General features: G+C 39.7%; 4 protein-coding genes across 4 annotated transcripts in view; 1 reads left to right on the plus strand and 3 right to left on the minus strand.

Moving 5' to 3' along the window:
• LOC142345701 (signal recognition particle 14 kDa protein-like) overlaps positions 1 to 19,415 on the minus strand; it is a 335,593-nt gene that overhangs the window by 208,071 nt on the left and 108,107 nt on the right. The window lies entirely within an intron of this gene.
• The window catches only part of LOC142345700 (transcription initiation factor TFIID subunit 7-like), a 266,429-nt gene that overhangs the window by 183,615 nt on the left and 63,399 nt on the right, over positions 1 to 19,415 (minus strand). The window lies entirely within an intron of this gene.
• LOC142345698 (serine/threonine-protein phosphatase 2A 56 kDa regulatory subunit gamma isoform-like) overlaps positions 1 to 19,415 on the plus strand; it is a 316,862-nt gene that overhangs the window by 149,724 nt on the left and 147,723 nt on the right. The gene's annotated exons all lie outside the window — the stretch shown is intronic.
• Positions 217 to 19,415, minus strand: part of LOC142345695 (uncharacterized) — a 27,518-nt gene continuing 8,319 nt past the window's right edge. The window contains exons 5-9 of the mRNA XM_075397939.1: positions 18,977 to 19,360; positions 18,420 to 18,778; positions 17,446 to 17,922; positions 1,092 to 1,518; positions 217 to 965 (exon numbers count right to left, since the gene is read on the minus strand). Of these exons, the coding sequence (XP_075254054.1) occupies positions 395 to 965; positions 1,092 to 1,518; positions 17,446 to 17,922; positions 18,420 to 18,778; positions 18,977 to 19,360 (2,218 nt within the window). The 3' untranslated portion in view covers positions 217 to 394. The remainder of the gene's footprint in view (positions 966 to 1,091; positions 1,519 to 17,445; positions 17,923 to 18,419; positions 18,779 to 18,976; positions 19,361 to 19,415) is intronic.

The raw sequence follows: 19,415 nt of genomic DNA on the forward strand, positions 1-19,415 counted from the left end.
AAGTAGTTTTCAAAACTTAAAAAGCCCTATCATTCGTCGGCTTCTGACACTGTCATAACAAATGATTATCAACAGAAACCTCTTTCGTATAATCATGTTATCCAATTTTTTTCATTGGTACGACTGTGCAAATAAATCAGAAGCTTTGATGATTACAGCCCACGACTATCATAAAATCTCTTGGCTGGAATATCATGTTTTTTAACTGTTGCAAAATTTACCCGTCAAAAAATATATTTGCAATTGGTAATTGTCTCATGGATATAATTACTCATTACTTGATAGTAGACATACAGCGTGAGAAATGAATTAGTTCATCAGAAGCGTTTAGGCGCATCGGTATAGATAGATACATTACATCAATAAGTCAATTACATCTACTACTAGCAATAAATTATTTAACAAATTCAGGAGCTGCTTTCAAAGCACCTCTACTGTTATTTCGACAAATCAAGTCAGTTGATGAGTTTTCGTCATCATGTGCTTTTTTCATATGAAGATCTTTGTCTTTATGTGCTAACACTTGGAGACAAATTTCACAAGAAGTCACTTTTTCATCAAACGCAGTACTGTTGCTGTCTCTCAAAGATCCGTTCTGTCTTGTAAATGCCGAGAGCAGCTTCCGTTGAGAAGATATGTTAGGCAATAGACATAATACTTCAGTAAAAACAAGATTGAAACTATCTCCCAAATTGTACCGGCAGAAATTCAGGACGGCGTTGGCACTGCCTTGATTACGGGAAAAACTTTTGCTGATTTTCAAGAAGTCGTGATACATCTTTTCATCACCCGTTGTCCTGTTCACTAACAGTTGGTGAATCATTGCGTTTAGTTGTCGATTGCGAAGGTCAAAGTCATCTGGGTAGAAATAGTCGTATTCTTTGAAGGTCAAATTTTTGGACTCCTCCGACTTAGAGCTCGTCTTTCCAGACCCACTTTTGGACGTCTGTTCTATCTTTGAAGCGCTAAAATTTAAAACGGAAAAATGACAACAAACTGTTTGACAAACGCTAATAACTGCTAGGTACTAGCCGTAGGATTAGCAGCCGCGTCTTTAAACGAAGATAGCGGTGATGAATCTTAGTACTCACTTTCCATTCACTGCTTTTGTTTGCTGTGGCGCTGGTTCGAAACCAGGTGGAAGCTCCAACAAGGGCTCTTTTGTCTTCATAACACCGTTTGTATCGCCATTAGCTAAATTGTCCTCAAATCCCGGTGGCCGCACATCAGAATTCGGGGTCCTTCTGGGCTTCTCTTCAATTTCAGTAAGTGTCAATCCGTTGAACGAGATGTCAGAGGGACCATTACTGGCACTGTCTTGTTGAATGGTGGTCTGTTCACGCGATGGTTGGTCAACAATGCCAGTTGAGGCTTGTTCAGACTTTGATACATCATCACTCTCAAAGTTCCTCCAGCCATTTTGAGACGGTTCTGTTGTAATGCCACCATTTTTTTCGTCCTCAGCTAGTTCCGAGTTCACAGAGGATAGAATGCTCTTAATTGAGCTCACGGTATCATCTAAATAATTTATCACCTACGTTGCCGAGTCTTAAAAGAATATAACCAAGACAAAAAATATTCGCTTCTGTTCCAGATGGCAAATCAAAAGTTTTCCATATTATCATATAAACGACTATCGTCGGTCGAATATCCCTCAACCCAAGAGTTACTGATAGTAATTAGTTAGCGGTTCGAGAGACTAGCTTTGGGAGGGACAAACAAATCTAAAAAAACTACATTAAGCACTGCTAGCAAAAACACCCGGCCAATTCCGAAAATATCTTCAAAACAGACTTAAGTCCTGGCCTTGAAAATCAAATGCAACGACCACTACTCAATTACAGTTCCCTAACCTCTAAGACAACCACAACATGGTCAAATTTAAGTTACAGCAACAATACAAAAGTAAACAAAAGTGAGATGAGAATTTTGTCACCAATAAAGCCCGAGAAAACAAGGAGATGGTACTGTGCGTTCACACTTAAAGGTCCGACCCCTCAAAATCACGTTTTTCACTTATCTTATATTAATTACCTACCAAATGAGGCGGAGATAGAACTTTCAAAAACTCGAAAATATTTCGTGTATCCATTTAAAAACCCTTTAAGCTCAAAACACTATGAAAATTGAATAAAAACAAATTAGAGGCCCAATGATACCTGCCGTTACGGTGAGAAAGAGACCGGAGAAACAAAATTAAATATAAAAAAAACAAACATTACTTAAGAACAAAACTCAATGTCTATCTATCCAAAAAACTTATGAAAAAGTCAATATAGCATCAGATAAAAATTGTTTAAACCAATTGTCTTGCATTTCATCAGAAAGCATAATGAACCTACATTTCTAACACATTAAAGAACAAGCAGACCAAAAAACAAAAAGGGCAACGTTAAAAATACGCTTAAGATAAAAATACGTTAAAAACAATAAGTTGAAACCTTGAAAACCATTACCTATCGACTGAAATCCTGGAATGGCTTCATTTATACCTTCATACGAAGTCATTGAAGCCTATCATTATCCAATATGTTCTACGACTACAAAAAGAACAAATGCAGTCAAAAGTCCATTCAATTTTGCGAGTAAAATGTGTATGATATTCGTATAGGCAGTAAAAAAACATTAAAAAATGGATATTTCAAAAAAAAATAAAAAAGTTTAAGAACTCGTAAAATCAACGCCAAAAAACCAGTAATTGAATGATAAAATCAGCAATGAAGATTACCTTCTAATTCATATGAAATAGAAGACAGCTCCTCTCATTGCTGAGACTACGCTAAAAGGTAACAGATATAAGATTAAAAGGGGCAAATCAAAAAAACTTCTAAAAACAATTTTTAAAACCCTAATTCATAACAACTATGAACATTCAATTTAAAATTAGTAAATCGACAAAACTGTTAAGGCTTAGGAAGCCAATTGCTAATCTGATCACTTACACTTACTCAAAAGACTACAAAATAACAACGAACACAGAAAATTTCAAACAATTTTACGTAACCGGTGAAGCCAAAAAATCATAAGCTTTTCGTTAAAATTATTAAGTATGCGTATTGGACTTCATTTTACGTCGATTTAACTTGTCAATAGTTGAGCTGTGATATGAAATCATTCTGGTCTGTAACTAACAAGGCTCAATAATTAATTACTAGCAGGCCCGCAAAAACTTTGCAAGAAAATCATTTAACAGAATAGGAGGTTTGAATGAAATAAGGATTTTTTTATACTTGCCTGGGCTCGAAGATCTTCCCCTCGTTTGAATGCCACAGGTATTACCACTTACGCCACCAATTCCTGTTGTTTGCAACTATTTCCCTGTGTAGCAGCAAACTTTTGGTCAACTTATTTTTGGATTTGCTGTGTCGCATGTTTAAGAAGGGGTAAGGCTTGTTCAGATGACGAGCTTTTAAATGGCGACATATTCCGTCTCAAAACGCACGTACTACGTTACGCAGCAAGTTTGAGAGCTTCAAAACATGTGAAAATTGGGAGCTTAATCATAGTGAGACAGCACTATAAAAATATAACAAAGATAAAGAGGAGGAAAGGAAGCAAGAAACACAGAAGTGGATGAAAAAAACTATTATTGCTGGGCCAATAAAAAAGGAGCAATGTTTGACACTAAATTGGGCCCAAACCAGAGTCCCTAGCTTTAGAGTCATAGGTCTCATTCATCAAGCTACAGATGCGTACTGCAATTGAGTATTGCTCTTTCTATAGCAGCAGAATTTTGATCAATGCCTTTATTGGATCGCCTATTTATGCGACATGTTTAATGAGCGCTGACACATGTGCAGATAAGGAGCCTGAAAATGGAAATATGGCGCGTCTCAATGCGCTCGTCTCGTACGCTCCGCCGCAGCTCTAAGAGCAAATAAAAGATGTGACGATATGAGCCCTGTTAACCATTTCGCTCAAGTGCGACTTTCATTCGATAGAATCAGTGGTTAGAAGGAAAAAATAATTTAGCAGAGAACGATATGATTTAAAGAGAAAAAAGAAAGACAAGAGTGGATCGAAGACACCAATAACCCATTTTCGGTTCAAGAACAGAATTGCTTTTTTTAGCAGTAAATTGGTTGCGAAACCATGCCCCAACTCAACTACCATTGGTCTTATCCCTGACATTACCAATGCGTAATGCATTTGTTTATTGCTCTGTATACATCAGCAATTTTTCAGTCAATGCATTTATTCGGTCTATGCCTGTTTTAGCTGTGCGGCATGCTTAATGAGCGCAGGACAGGTAAAAACGCCAAATCTATTCGAACTTTTCCGTCCAACTCGAACCCTTGTCCCTCGTTTAACAGCCAGTGCTTTTATCACTTACGCTACCGACGCCTTTTGTTCACGTCTATTACCCTTCCTAATAAGCAAATTTCTGGTAGGTCTCTACTTGGCTCGTGTAATTTTGGTATGCGGCTTGCTCAAAGGGCAAAAAAACATGTGCAGATTAGGAGCCTAAATATGGCTTTAAAGCGCGTTTCAAAGCGTTACGCTCGGCTGGAGCTCTACAGGCAGATAAAGCATGTGAAGATGAAGCGGATAACCATTGCGCTAGAGTGCAATTTACATTTCATAGAATAGAAAGGAAAACATTCTTTAGCAAAGAAAGATAAGAAAAAATTAAAGGGGAAGAAGAAAGCAAAAAAGAAAGACAGGAGTGGATGAAAAACAACATCTACCCTACCCGTTTTTTGGGTCAGGAAAACAAGAGCCATTTTTTGCATCAACTCAGGTGCGAACGCATGTGCCAAGCCATAGGTCTTATCCCTTACACCACCGATGCTTATTGCATTTGTCTATTGCTCTCTCTGAATCAGCAAATTTTTAGTTAATCGCTTTAACAGCTCGCCTGCTTTTGCAAATCAGTTTTGGCAGGTTGTGCAGATTAGGAGTCAAAATAAATATGACAAAAGAGAAAAATTGAAAAGAAAGAAAAGAACGAAAAAACAATAAAAAGAACGAAAAAAAGAAAAGCAACTTCTCAAATGTGAAGTCCAGCAAATTATGCGTCTTTTGCGGTCTTTAATTAGACTCGAACCTCAGACCCTCAAAAACATGTGCAGATTAGGAGCCTAAGTAAGGCTTTAAAGCGCGTTTCAAAGCGTATGCGTTACGCTCGGCTGTAGCTTTAAGGACAAATAAAGCATGTGAAGATACAACGGATAACCATTGCGCTAAAGTGCGATTTACTTTTGAATATAGAAAAACATTCTTTAGCAAAGAAAGATAAGAAAGAATTAAAGGGGAAGAAGCAGAATGCAAAAAAGAAAGACAGGAGTGGATGAAAAACAACAACTACACTACCCGTTTTTTGGGTCAAGAAAAAAACAAGAGCAATTTTTCGCGTCAACCCAGGTGCGAACCATGTCCCCAGCCATAGGTCTTATCCTCTACACCACCGATGCTTATTGCATTTGTCTTTTGCTCTTTCTGAATCAGCAAAACTTTAGTTAATGGCTTTAACGGCTCGCCTGCTTCGGCAGATCTATTTTGGCAGGTTGTGCAGATTAGGAGTCAAATTATGACAAAAGAGAAAAATTGAAAAGAAAGAAAAGAAAACGAAAAGAACCATAAGAAGAACGAAAAAAAAGAAAAGCCGTCTTCTGCCGTCTTAACTCAATTCGACTCGAACAGCTGAACTTCGCATAAGAGTCGTTGGTCTTATCATCTACGCTACCGATGTCTATTGATTACGCCTATTGACCTTTCTAATGAGCAAATTTTTGGTTAGTGGCTAATTGGCTCGCTTGTTTTTGCTATACAGCATGCTTTAATATTGCAAAAAATGAGCGAATTAGGAGCTTAAATGTGTCAATATAGCGCGTCTCAAAACACATGCATTACGCTAGGCTGCATGTTTAAGGGACACCAAAACAGGTGAAGATAAGAGCTTAAACATTGTTGTATAGCATTCGAGTTAGAATTAGTATAGATGTTGTTTAAAGCACAGCGCCCCCCCCCCCCTTGTAATCCGAATATATTCCACAAGGCCAACTGTTCTGGCTATTGCTGCTTTTCCTTGAATACAAAATATTTTCCAATTGTTACCGAAATAGCTAATTTGACTAAAAAGTCAATATATCAAACATTACCCACTAACGTCGACGGAATTGCTCTCAAACAACCGGCGAGCGGTTGACTTCGCCAGTAGCTAGTCACGATTTAGTGAGGCTAGCTTTAGCTTAATTGATGGGGCGTCAGGTGAGCGCCGCGGGATGGGGGGTTGCACGCGGGCCAAAGGGTGGGGTGTGGGGAAGGGTAACAGTGGGAGGGGTGGTGCGGCAACGGTGGGAGGTTTTGGCTGCACGGGGCCCTCACGGCCTGAACGATGAGCAGTGGTGGAAATTGGGGGGATTAAGTGATGCGGTGGGCGGGGGGTCAAACTCTAAGAGCCGCCCTTCATACCATAAGTCTCCAAAACTGTTTCAGTGAATCACATACTTGGAGACTAGTGAGCTGAACGGCTCTAAGAGAACTTAATGTCCGCTGGGCGCTACCTGCTTATCTTAATTTTGAGGACGAAAAGTCAAATGAACCCGACAAAAAATCAGTCAAGCAAAAAACTGCACTAAAAAAAGACCAACAGGAGCAATATAGTTTCTACAAACTTCGTTTGCGAGCAATTAAAAACTCTTTTTAAAAATCTATTAATATATTAAAACTATTAATTTTTTGGATCTATTCTGTTTCGGCCCCCACAGCTTAGTGAACATAAATTTTTTATGACCCCCAGGCGCACGTGCTATTTTCTTACATAGTACCGTGCTATATAACGACATATAATTTGTAACTGGGTGTCATAAAAAACACTGGGGGGGGGGGGGTCATAAAAAACACTGGGGGGCGAAACCTAATAGATCCAATATTTTGAGAACATACAGTGTCAAAGGTTTAAAAACAACTAACTATAGCTTTAGCTTAATTGATGGGGCGTCAGGTGAGCGCCCCCCCCCCCGGGGGGGGGGGTCGGGGGGGTTGCACGGGGGCCAAAGGGGTGGGGTGTGGGGAGGGTAACAGTGGGAGGGGTGGTGGGGCAACGGTGGGAGGTTTTGGCTGCACGGGGCCCTCACGGCCTGGACGATGAGCAGTGGTGGGAATTGGGGGGATGAAGTGAGGGGGTGATGCGGGGGGGGGGGTCAAACTCTAAGAGCCACCCTTCATACCATAAGTCTCCATAACTGTTTCTGTGAATCACATACTTGGAGACTAGTGAGCTGAGCGGCTCTAAGAGAACTTAATGTCCGCTGGGCGCTAACTGCTTATCCTAATTTTGAGGACGAAAAGTCAAATGGGCCAGACAAAAAATCAGTCAACCAAAAAACTGCAGTCAAGCAAAAAATCAGTCAATCAAAAGACCAACAGGACTAATATAGTTTCTACAAACTTCGTTTGCGAGCAATTAAAAACTCTATTTAAATATTTAAAAATCTATTAATATATTAAAACTATTAATATTTTGGATCTATTCTGTTTCGGCCCCCCAGCTTAGTGAACATAAATTTTTTATAACCCCCAGGCGCACGTGCTATTTTCTTACATAGTAACGTGCTATATAACGACATATAATTTGTAACTGGGGGTCATAAAAAACACTGGGGGGGGGGGCGAAACAGAATAGGTCCAATATATTGAGAACAAACAGTGTCAAAGGTTTAAAAACAATTAACTATAAACTAAAACAATAAAAAAATTTTCATTTATACGTCAATAGCAACCAATGATACAACCAATGACACTGTTATTAATGATAGTACATAGTACGTGATAAGACAACAGAAATAACATTGAAAGAGCGGCATAAATCAAATTTTCAATAATTTCTGATCATAGTGTCAAAGTTTAAAAAAAAACAATAGCTACCCGTTGCTGATGAGTTTAATCAATTGCATAGGTGCCATTAGAAAAAATATTTAGCATATTAATAGCACTCTAAAGAAAATGCACTGAACACAGCGGAAAATTAATGCACGTGAAAAATTTGCTTTAAAAAAACCTAAAATTTGTTCAAATAACAACTATTCAATCCACTTTAAACATACGTGAAAACTACTCCTTTATTACTCCAACGTGATCAAAATTCCCACTCCAATTTGACTTCTCTCGCCGATGTGAAAAGGCCAAAAAAAGAGTGAACAGATCTTTAAAACACAGCACACCAATACAACCAAAATACGTTGTATTGTAAAAAAAAATCAGCCGAGAATATAGTTCCCACCCCTACCCCTCGGAAAAACAAAAAGGCTTTGACTGAGAGCACAAACTGACTTCATGCGCGAAATGTCAGTCGAAAAATTGAACGGAGGAAAGCTGTCATGAATGAAGGCTCGGTAATAATAAAATAGATATAGACGAAATAATCCCAAAAACAAACAGATACTGAAAAAGTTCAGTTGACAACAATTTGCGGTAATCATTGAGAAAAACATTAAGATATAACTGTCACATTCACAGAAAATAGCCACGAAAGCCTCGTGAAGATGCCTCAAAATACCAAGGAAAAAATACAAAATACAGTAGTCCTGAAATACGATTAAAATAATTAAATTAATTAATGAACCAAATATCAGCATATGTCAACCAACATCAACGTTTGAAAGCCAACAAAACAAAAACCTAGATACAGAAAAATGAACGAATACAATCTAAAAACAATTTTCAAAATCATTTTCTCAAAAACCAGTGTTAAAGTCACCAGAATCATTAAGAATTTCGACCCAACCCAAAACGCGAAAAAATTGCAAAAACATAGCTGGCAGATTGCCAGAAAATAGCCGCAATAGCAGATTGCAGTCTGCAAATTGTAGATCTGCAGTCTCAAAAAAACAGTAAAAAAAGACAGACCAAAAAAATTCGTCTTTTCATTGAAGGCCGATATGCTATATTTTGATTTAAAATCTGTATAAGTTTTTGCTGCCCATAAAAGCTGCTCTCCAAATAACCTTCAGTTAGAGTGGCACAAAACCATTTGACCTTATCCCTTATTAAAGTAAATAAAAGTCAACTTCAAAGTGAGGAAGTCATTTTTGAGAGTGAGGTAAGTCAAGTGTGACCAAAAATTTAATCACGCGAAAGAACAAAAAACTCGCTCCACTAAGAGCGAAAAATGACGTCACACACGCACTTCAGTTGAAATTGCATGAACTAATGAACAAAAAGCAGATTTGAAGTGATTGTGACGTCAAATCGTTGTAACAAAAATTGCGACGAAATAAAAAAAACCAAAGCTATCGCTGTGCGGCTATTAATAAAAAATTTGGCAAAAGGAATCTATTTGAAAATAAGTGCGCTCACAGTCCAAAAAAGCACAACGATACTAAAATCCAGACTTACAGCATTCCATACGACTTTAGAAATCATAAAACATCTATTATTGATTTAATGAAAAAATTAATTGAAAAAGGACAAAAATTGTATTTGAAGGCAAGATAAAACACATTCTATTTCAAATGGTGTCTAACTCAACATAAAAAAAACATTAGCTAGAAACTGAATATGATTTATCCATTAAATTGCGTCGTATACGAAAAGTTATGAGACCTTTAATTATTGAGACTAAACGAAAAGACCACAACAAAGGCAATAAGAACAATTCACTAAATTTTCATGAAAAGAAACGTAGTCAAAGACGATATCATTTGCTGAAAACTGCTTAGATTCTATTAAAATGCCTCAAGCAAACTGAAAATACTATCAATTAAAAAAATACGTCATAAAAAACAACAAAAACGTGCCACTTCAAGAATTCATTAATATTTTTGAAATTAAACATTCCCGAAATCGTAAACATACCCGGCAGATTACCAAAAAAGCCGCCATTGATTCCCATAACCCTGGTTGCTATTAAAAGAACAAACGAAAATTGATTTTTGTTGATAGAGTATAAAGCACTTAGAGTGGCACACAACCATTTGACCTTATACCTTATTAAAGTAAATAAAAGTCAACTTCAAAGTGAGGATCTCATTCCGTTGTTCGACATACGTCTGATTCTTAATGGAGGGATAAGGTGTGCCAAAACTCAAAAAAACTAGCGATAGTAAAAAAATAATTACAAGAACCAAGTTCAATTAGCGGACATCTACAATTGAGCTTTTACATCCTATTCCTGATTCCGTTTTCATAACTCCGTTTATTTTAAAATGCTTTGCTGAACCACTGCTACTAAAAAGCACTTTGAGCACAATGAGCGAAGAAAAAAAAACTAGCATAGAGAAGTCAAAACTATTACAAGCGAAATGTTGAAAAACTTGTGACTTACGCTAAAGGGAACAGAATTTTTTGCCCGAATATTAATAAAACTCAAAATGAGGCCGGTATAATAGCCGACTTACTAGATGAGGGCGGCTATCAAAAAACAATAGCTGTGAACTCAAGACAATAATTAGATTCATTTAAGGCTTGTAAACAACCAAAGAGATCAGTCATTAATGACACTAAGCGATAGGCAACAAAATAAAACGAACATGCGCAAAACTCAACGCACAAATCGCTCTCGAACAACAGTTGGGTCAAGTTAATTCAAGGGGACGGCAGCAAATCAAACTTTTTTGAGAGGACTCAAAAATTTAGACTAGAAGGTATACGAACCTTCGACCTCTATTTACATAAAAATATCGTAATCACATAATTACAAACACGTAATCACATAATTGTATCGAAATTGCTCCACAATAAAGCGGTTGTTGGGTTATGGACTTTCGCAAGCGGAATAAAAAGCGTTTTTAACTAAGTAAAAGAATTAATTTCTCAAAAATGAGAGAATAACAAAATGACATTTTACAGTAGTATTTAGAGATTTACAGGAGAGATCTGATTATAAGATCTAGATGGTGATTTGAATTTGGGGATGAAAAAGGACTCAAAAATCAGCTGCATATATACCCATTATCAGTTTGAAAAAGTCAAGATACAAAACTAATCTTAGCACCGTGATTTATAGTGGGGGTCGCAAGGGATACCCAATATGGTTTGCTTCTGCAAATCAGTCGCAAAGGGAACCATAAATGGAATGCATTTGCACTTTTCTAAGAATTCATTCACACTTCCGGAGATATCATCATCATTTAATACGTGCTGGGAAGATTTTACATCAATTAATCTAACTCTAATAATAGTTATCTAGATTCACCAATTTGAACCGAATATTGATTCTCAGCACCATTTCTTGACGATTCATTTATATAATTTCTTTGATCAAAATCAAATTGCTTGTCTTTCTAATCTGGTAAGTCAAACTTTCTTTCTAATTCTCACTAAGTTTAAGACTATAGTTTGATCGAAATTCTAACACCCCCACTCAGACTTGAGCTGATTGCGTAGAGTCTGTTCCCATCAAAAACTGCTCTGAATGTTTCCACTTTCGAAACGGGTAAGGACTTTGTGAAGATGTCCGCTGCCATTTTGTCTGTAGGAACGTAATGAATTGAAATAGTCCCATCCTCTGTTTTGTCCCGGATGAAGTGAAAGTTTGTTTCGATGTGCTTGCTCCTTTTGTGCATGACTGGGTTTTGGCAGAGTCTGATACAACTTTGGTTGTCTTCTCCAATAGCTATTGGACGTTTCTGTTGGATGCCAAAATCCTCTAGAAGTTGTTTCAGGTAGAGTGCTTCCTGAACTGCTGCTGCCATGCCCTGATATTCTGCTTCTGATGAAGAAAGAGCAACTGTGGCCTGCTTCTTGACACCCCAGCTGAGTGCTGCGCCACGTCCGTTGAGCTTGAAGTAATAGCCCGTTGTTGATTTTCTGTCGTTCACGTCTCCAGACCAGTCTGCATCACTTTCCCCCACTAAATCATAACTAGCCTCTTTTAAGTAAGTAAGTTTTAAACCTTTTGAACCTTGAAGATATCGCAGAAGTCGTTTTCCGCACATCCAGTGTTGATTGGTAGGTGCATTCATGTGTCTGGACAGAGTGTTGACTGTGAACATGATGTCTGGCCTCGTCTGTTTGGCCAGATACAGAAGTGATCCAACCAAGCTTCTGTAGATCCTCTGGTCCACTTCTTCGTCTCCGTTCTGTGCTGTCTGAAGTTTCAAATTCAAATCAGCTGGAGTTCGTGAGGGTTTGCATTGATCCATTTGAAACCGCTCAAGCATTGTTTCTATGTAGCGTTCTTGGTCGACTGTGACTTTGCCCTCATCTCGTCTGATTCTTAGACCCAGAAACCAGTGTAGTCTCCCTCTGTCTTCCATGTGAAAGGTTGCTTCTAGTGCCTTCTTGACATCAGAGACCACTGTCATACTTCTTGATGCTACTATGATGTCGTCAACCCAGACCAAGATGAAGGTGTGATCCTCTGCCTCTGATCTTGCAAACAAGCAGTGATCGTTCCTGCTTCTGGTGAACCCCTGTCTCAGTAGGAAGTTTGCCAGCTCTTTGTACCAGTTGTTAGCAGCCTGTTTCAAACCATAAATTGATTTATTTAGTCGACATACTAACTTCTCCCCATCTGATCCGCGTTTTACAAACTCCTGTGGCTGTTCCAGATACACTTCTTCCTCGATTGGTGAGTGCAGGAAAGCAGTCTTGACATCAAATTGGTGCATCACATGGCCTTGCTTCGCTGATAGCTGAAGTAGAATCCTGAATGTCTCTGGCTTACAGGTAGGCGCAAAAGTCTCAAAGTAGTCCAGTCCTTCCACTTGTTTGAAGCCTTTCGCCACATAGCGCGCTTTGTATTTGTCCACTTGACCACTGGGTCCCAATTTCACTTTGTAAACCCATTTGCCCGGTATGACGTCCCTGTCTGTGGGTGGTCTCACTAGGTTCCAAGTCTCGTTGTCTTGGAGTGCCTTGACCTCGTCCTTCATTGCCCGGTGCCACTGGTCCCAATCGTCACCTTGCTTGGCTTCGTAGACTGTTTTGGGTTCCACATAGTCGCCCTCAGTCACAGCAAGATGGGTCCTGACTTCTCCAAAAAATTGCGGAACATTCCTTGCTCGTGTCCCTCGTCTGGGCTCTGCTCTGTCCGCGTGTTCCAGTGCATCTTCATTGAAGCCAACTGTCTCTAACTGTGAGAAGTCTTCTGTGTCACTGTCTTCCAGTGACTCTGAGTCTCTGTGACTCCCTCTTGTTGCATTAGATCCTTCATCTAGTGCTGTTTCTCCAACATCCGAGGCCTCTTGTCTCAGTGTTGTTTCTTGTGTATTCACGCTCCCTGCGTCATGCCACTCCTCCTTTATTGCAGTAGATGTGTCCTGTCTGTCTCTGTTGTCATCATCTTGATGACCATCATCTGGGTGCCAGATTCCCAGTTCCGACCCATCATCTAGTAGGTCCGCCGTTTCTTTGTTGTCAGGGATTGAGCCCACTTCAGACTCCTTGATGATCACATCTCGAACTGCCATCACCTTGCATGTGTTGGGTATGTACACCAGGTATCCGTTTTCTCCTTCAGTGTAACCCACAAACTTTCCTTCCAGTGCCTTGGGTTCAAGTTTGCTGACTTCTCTGTCCCTCTTCCTCATGAAGACTGTGCAACCAAAAATAGATAATTTACTAATTGGAAGCTTAGGTTTTACACCTCTCATCAGCTCTGCTGGGCATTTTTCTTCTCCTCGTCTCACAACCAAGTTTCTGATCCTTGCTGCGTGAAGAATTGCTGCTCCCCACATCATCTTGGGAAGTCTTGAGTCAATGAGCAAACATCTTGCCATCTCCAGCAGTGTCGTGTTGCACCTCTCAGCTAACCCATTCTGTTGTGGCGTCTCTGGTATGGTCTTCTCCTGTAGAATGCCTGCATCTAAGCAGTACGTCTCGAACTGCTCTGAGAGAAACTCCTTCGCATTGTCTTGCCTCAGCTTCTTGGGCGTCCCCACACTGAGAACAAATTTCTTCAGGCTGAACAGTGCTTCACTCTTTGCCTTAAGCAAGTCCACAAACACAAACTTCGTGTATTGGTCTGCAAACACTATGCAGAACCGGAACCCTGACAGTGACTCTACTCTGAAAGGTCCCATCACGTCTGTGAACACCCTCTCCAGCTTCTCTTCTGCTTGGGTCTCTGCCACTCTTGGTACTGGAGTCTTTGTGATCTTGGCCAATGCACACACATTGCATACATCATCGAGTTCCCCCACTGTCTCTGGTGCATTCCTGACCACATCCGCTTGATTCAAATGACCCAATCGTCTGTGCCACTTCCTTGCACTGTCAAGTTTCACGCTGTTGGAACTCATCTTGAATTCTAGAACGCTGCAGGGTAAGTAAAACAAATTATTTTCTTGTGTTAGTTTTACCCGAGTTCCCTTCTGGAGTTTCATGCAGCTGTTTCCTCTCTCGAAAGTGAAGCTATGTCCCCACTCCGTGCATCTTGAGACTGATAGAAGGTTTGAAGAATAGTCCGGCACACACAGAACATTTTTGAGTTCGCATTGGAATTCCCCTTTGTTTGAGGGTATGCTGATCCTCACACAGCCTCTGCCCACCACTCTGGAAGCCTCTCCGTTGGGATTTCTGACCACTGATTGAATGGGCACAAAGTCCAGAAACGCATCGATGTTCGTCACTATGTGATCTGTACAACCACTGTCCACTAGCATGCCTGCTGTCTTCCACTGGGTAAGAGCTGCCCAGCATTCCTCGTCTGGTGTAGCCAATGGTGGACCCATTGCCACTGACTCATGTTTGCCTCCATCTCTTTGTCTCTTGCATGCCCTGTCTATGTGACCCTTCTCACCACACTTGCTGCATTGTGCTGACTCCTTCTTCCTGCAGTCCTTGGCAAAGTGTCCAGGGATCCCACACACAAAGCAGTTTCCTTTCTTGGGTCCCTTCTTGAAGTCACGCTTCACTGCCAGTGCCACTGAACCACTTTGTCCCTTGTGTCTCTGCACCGTGCTCTCATGAAAGTTCTGCAGCCTTTTCCTCAACTCTGTGAAGTTCGTTGCCGGGTTGAAGCTTTCCTGTATTACAAAACTTTCATACCTCATTGGCAGACCATTGAGGACCAAGGCGTTGAAGAGGGTCTCTGAGACTGCTTCCCCTGCTTCTTGTAGCCTTGTGAGCAACTCTTGTCCTCTGATGAAGAAGCTGTCCAAATCCTCAGAATCCTCGAGCTGCAGTCGAGCAAGCTGTGCCACTAAAGTCACCACTGTCGGCGTCTCCACACTCTGAAATCTCTCTTGCAAAAGCTTCCAAGCCTTTGCTCCATCTCCAATGCCGTCATCTCCCACACAGTCATGTCTCATCAGCATGAGGGTTGTTGCATCTAGAGTCAGTGCCAGATGGCACCACACATTGTTCCGTTTCTCCTTGATGTCTGCAACTTCCTTCTCATATGCATCCTTCAGCACCTTGTGGTTCTTCTTTTCATCATTGGTTGCCCCGTTGGCCAGTGGCGCAGGCTCATTGGGTTGCTCCTCTGTCCCCAGTAGTGATTTGTAGAGTCCCTTCGTCTGCATCATCGCCACAAATCTTGTGCTCCAGATTGGAAAGTCCTGTGCCTTTCCTGTGTAGGTCAGCAGCTTCACTGTCTGTTGATCCAATGAAGTTTGAGCAGGCAAAACAGTTGTGAAAAGAAAAGGTACTAAGCAGAAAAGGATTATGACTGTCAACAACAAATTAGTTTTGTTTTGGAAATTAATTTTATGACTTAGAAAATTGCTGGGCCCATAACCTGTTGGGTTATGGACTTTCGCAAGCGGAATAAAAAGCGTTTTTAACTAAGTAAAAGAATTAATTTCTCAAAAATGAGAGAATAACAAAATGATATTTTACAGTAGAATTTAGAGATTTACAGGAGAGATCTGATTATAAGATCAAGATGGTGATTTGAATTTGGGGATGAAAAAGGACTCAAAAATCAGCTGTATATATACCCATTATCAGTGTGAAAAAGTAAAGATACAAAACTAATCTTAGCACCGTGATTTATAGTGGGGGTCGCAAGGGATACCCAATATGGTTTGCTTCTGCAAATCAGTCGCAAAGGGAACCATAAATGGAATGCATTTGCACTTTTCTAAGAATTCATTCACACTTCCGGAGATATCATCATCATTTAATACGTGCTGGGAAGATTTTACATCAATTAATCTAACTCTAATAATAGTTATCTAGATTCACCAATTTGAACCGAATATTGATTCTCAGCACCATTTCTTGACGATTCATTTATATAATTTCTTTGATCAAAATCAAATTGCTTGTCTTTCTAATCTGGTAAGTCAAACTTTCTTTCTAATTCTCACTAAGTTTAAGACTATAGTTTGATCGAAATTCTAACAGCGGTCAAGCGAAAATTTAGCATAAAAAAGACACACAAGTTTAAAATAATTGCTTCGACTTCGTTCGAGAGGAAATAAAAAGTAACTAAACATTATAACATATGCGACCCAAAGTCGCGGTGAAAACCAGCAGTTATGAACTAGACACAAAACATAAGACTTCTAACAAGCTTTTTCTGTCTTTATTTCCTTTTCCTTTTGTTTTTCAGTTTTTTTGGGCAGTACCTTCAAAGCGCTTTCTTCGTTCGTTGTTAAAACACGTTTTAAGATACCTACCCAAGTCGAAAAATTTTCCAACTCAATAGCGATAGCCACTTATTCAGCTATTTTAAAAATTAGATATATGATGGTAACTAAAGCAGGGCCAAAAAACAGAGACACAAAAAGCGCTTTACCCGAAAAAGCTCAGTTAGACTAAAATAACGCTTCGAAAAAACCGCACGTGATCAGAAATTATTTTTCGCTGGGCAAAATTATTACACCTACCTTTCTCACTTTCAAAAATGCTGTATGATTAGAAAATTGCTTCTCTTCTCTCTCCTCTTCAGATAGCTTAGCCGTTTGACCTAAATACGTAGTTTTCACATGCGGCATTGACTTCACATCGTGTCAACTACACTCCAATAAAATCCTGGATAAAAAAGAGGACACTCCAGCAATACGCCTCTTCGAGTCGTAAAAAGGGAGCAACAATACAATCCGAATTCTTTTCTTTGTAAGAAATAGTCCCAGTATAAAAACCGGCGAAGAGGAGGGCTACTAATAATTTGGCTATCTGCAAACTCAAATCGACAGATTTATAATAGATATGCAGATTTTTTCAAGGAAAATTTGAAAACTCTGATTAAAGTGCGCAAATTTTCTGGTTTAATTACAAGGTTTCAAAGTAAGTCCGACCATATCTCAAGAAAAGATACTTATTAAAATAATTCGAGTTGAATTTAAGAACAATTCACTTACAAAATCAAGGCTTACCTGCATTTTATAATCAATTCACCTAAAAAATGTTCCAGAGTGTAGCTAGGTTGAGGACACTAGTGAGCATTATCTGCTGTAAATGGTTCAATTTGCCTTATATGCCGCAAAAATAGATCGACTGACAAAGTTACTTTTTATTATACCTTCATTTATGAACGCGTATTTTTTTATACTAGAACTGTTAGATGCTTACTTGAGAACAATGTAATAACATTTTTTATGAAGCGCATACCTGGATCGTTCTTCTTCTTTTTCTTCTTTCCACTTTTGGTCTTAGGCCTCACGACCATATAACTCGGATGCAACGAGCCCGCGCTCTCTTGTAAAGACGGTGATTGATCACCCCAGACTGAATTGGCAACTTGAGTGTTTCCTAAGACAGGATGCTGTTGATGATTCTGTTGCAACATTGCAGGCGATGATTCCACCTTGTGCATCAGCTTAGGCGAGTTTTTCACCACCTCGACTTTATTTTGTTGCTGCAAAGGGTTTGAACTTGATGACGTAGAACCCCAAGCTGAGTTTGACTGGCTCTTGTTAGCATGAAGAGTGATGTTGTTTCCTTTCTTCATTTTTGACTTTTTGATTGGGTTGTCCGCTAGTGGTAGAGCAGGAAAGTGTGTTTCTTGCAGTCTGTCAATGCCCTTCATAGTTGTAGTGTCGAAACCAGACCAGAAGCTAGTGCTCTTCGAACTCGCATTGGGAAGATCTGAGAAAAATGGGTCAGATAATAGTGTACAAGAGTTTCATCTACCTCTCACATGATAAACTATTTTCAGCTCAGTACAACGTTTGCGAGCCCATTAAGGCAAACATACAATTATATTAGCAGTTAGCTTTTAGTTTCTATAGGTACATATTTTATATGAAGTAGTAACGTTTCTAATCTTGTAGTTTCAATTTGTTTTCTCTTGATTTTTATATTGATTGACGTTGAGAAGGTTTACTCCAGCTACCCGGAGTAGTTCTTGTAGATACTAGTAATTTCAAAGGTGTCAATTTTTGTCGTCAATGACTCGGCGAGCTCTTGCCGGAATTCTTGAAAAATTGTCTACTTGATGAAAATTCGAAAATTCCTGATGTGCGAACACACATTATCCAGACCTCACATTGCCAATTATCTTAGCCAAAATTGCGTAACAAGCGTCGAAAATGGCAAGATTTGGTAGAAACAGAAGAGGGAAAAGTTTTGACGAAGTCAAGTACCTGGAAAATCTTCCTGCTTGTCTTCGATACTAGAAGATCCATTGATTTGTCCATCTGTAGTATCAGTAGCACCATCATGATTACCATTCAGAACACTGTAGTTATTACTGTTCTTTTTAATATGGTTACTTTTGAGTTGCTTGGGAACTTCCGTGGCAATTGTTGTGGTCAGCTTGTGTTGCTCTGAAAGAGGTAAACCCTCAGCGCGCGGTGGTCGATGGGGCACCTCAAAGAAGCCGCGCTCTGAAGGAGCAACGCTAGAGTCTATTTTGGGTGGAGAACATGCCATGACATGACTATTAAAGTCAAAAGGTCCATTGGTATAACCATCGTCTGCCATTCTTCGATCACGGCCATACCTGCAAACGACATCATATTCTTATCGCAACCACAGCAATTGCCTGCTCTAGCACTTAAAACTCTCAAACCACGTGGGTCAACGGGGTATCAAGATATGTCATAGGTGTTCCCCAAAAATGGCAATCTTTCGATTGAAGTAGAGCTCTTACAATTAATCAACGGATTATTAGATCGCTATAATTGCCGATTGAAGCTACCTGGTTCGCTGTTGAGAATTGTTATTTCTTTGGTTCTGATTTTGTCTATTATGGCTCCCTCCACCCTGTTGTTGTGATCTGGATTGATCACCATAGTAACTATCCAAATCAAATTGGCCCCCGTTACCGGCTGCTCCATCTCCTCCCCCCGATGTCCCTCCTCCCCTTCCTCTGTGACCCCTGCCAGACTGTTGTCTTGAGTCTGATTGGTTGTTATTGCGTGAATACGGGGTCTCAAATGCAAATGGAATCTGTTTCAGCTGATCTCGGATTTTCTTAGTGTAGCTCTTCCCATGTTCACGCAGCCGATGAGCCTGAAGAGAAACCATTAAGTTATTAATTAGATTAACCAGCTGAATTTTCTTGGCTTGTTCCTGACATTTGCTTCAATCAATAAATGTTTTTGAAACTTTCAGATATGTTTACATTGTTGCACTCA

This window comes from Convolutriloba macropyga, chromosome 9 (assembly GCF_964194025.1).
Source record: "Convolutriloba macropyga chromosome 9, txConMacr16.3, whole genome shotgun sequence".
NCBI classification, from domain to species: domain Eukaryota; kingdom Metazoa; phylum Xenacoelomorpha; order Acoela; family Convolutidae; genus Convolutriloba; species Convolutriloba macropyga.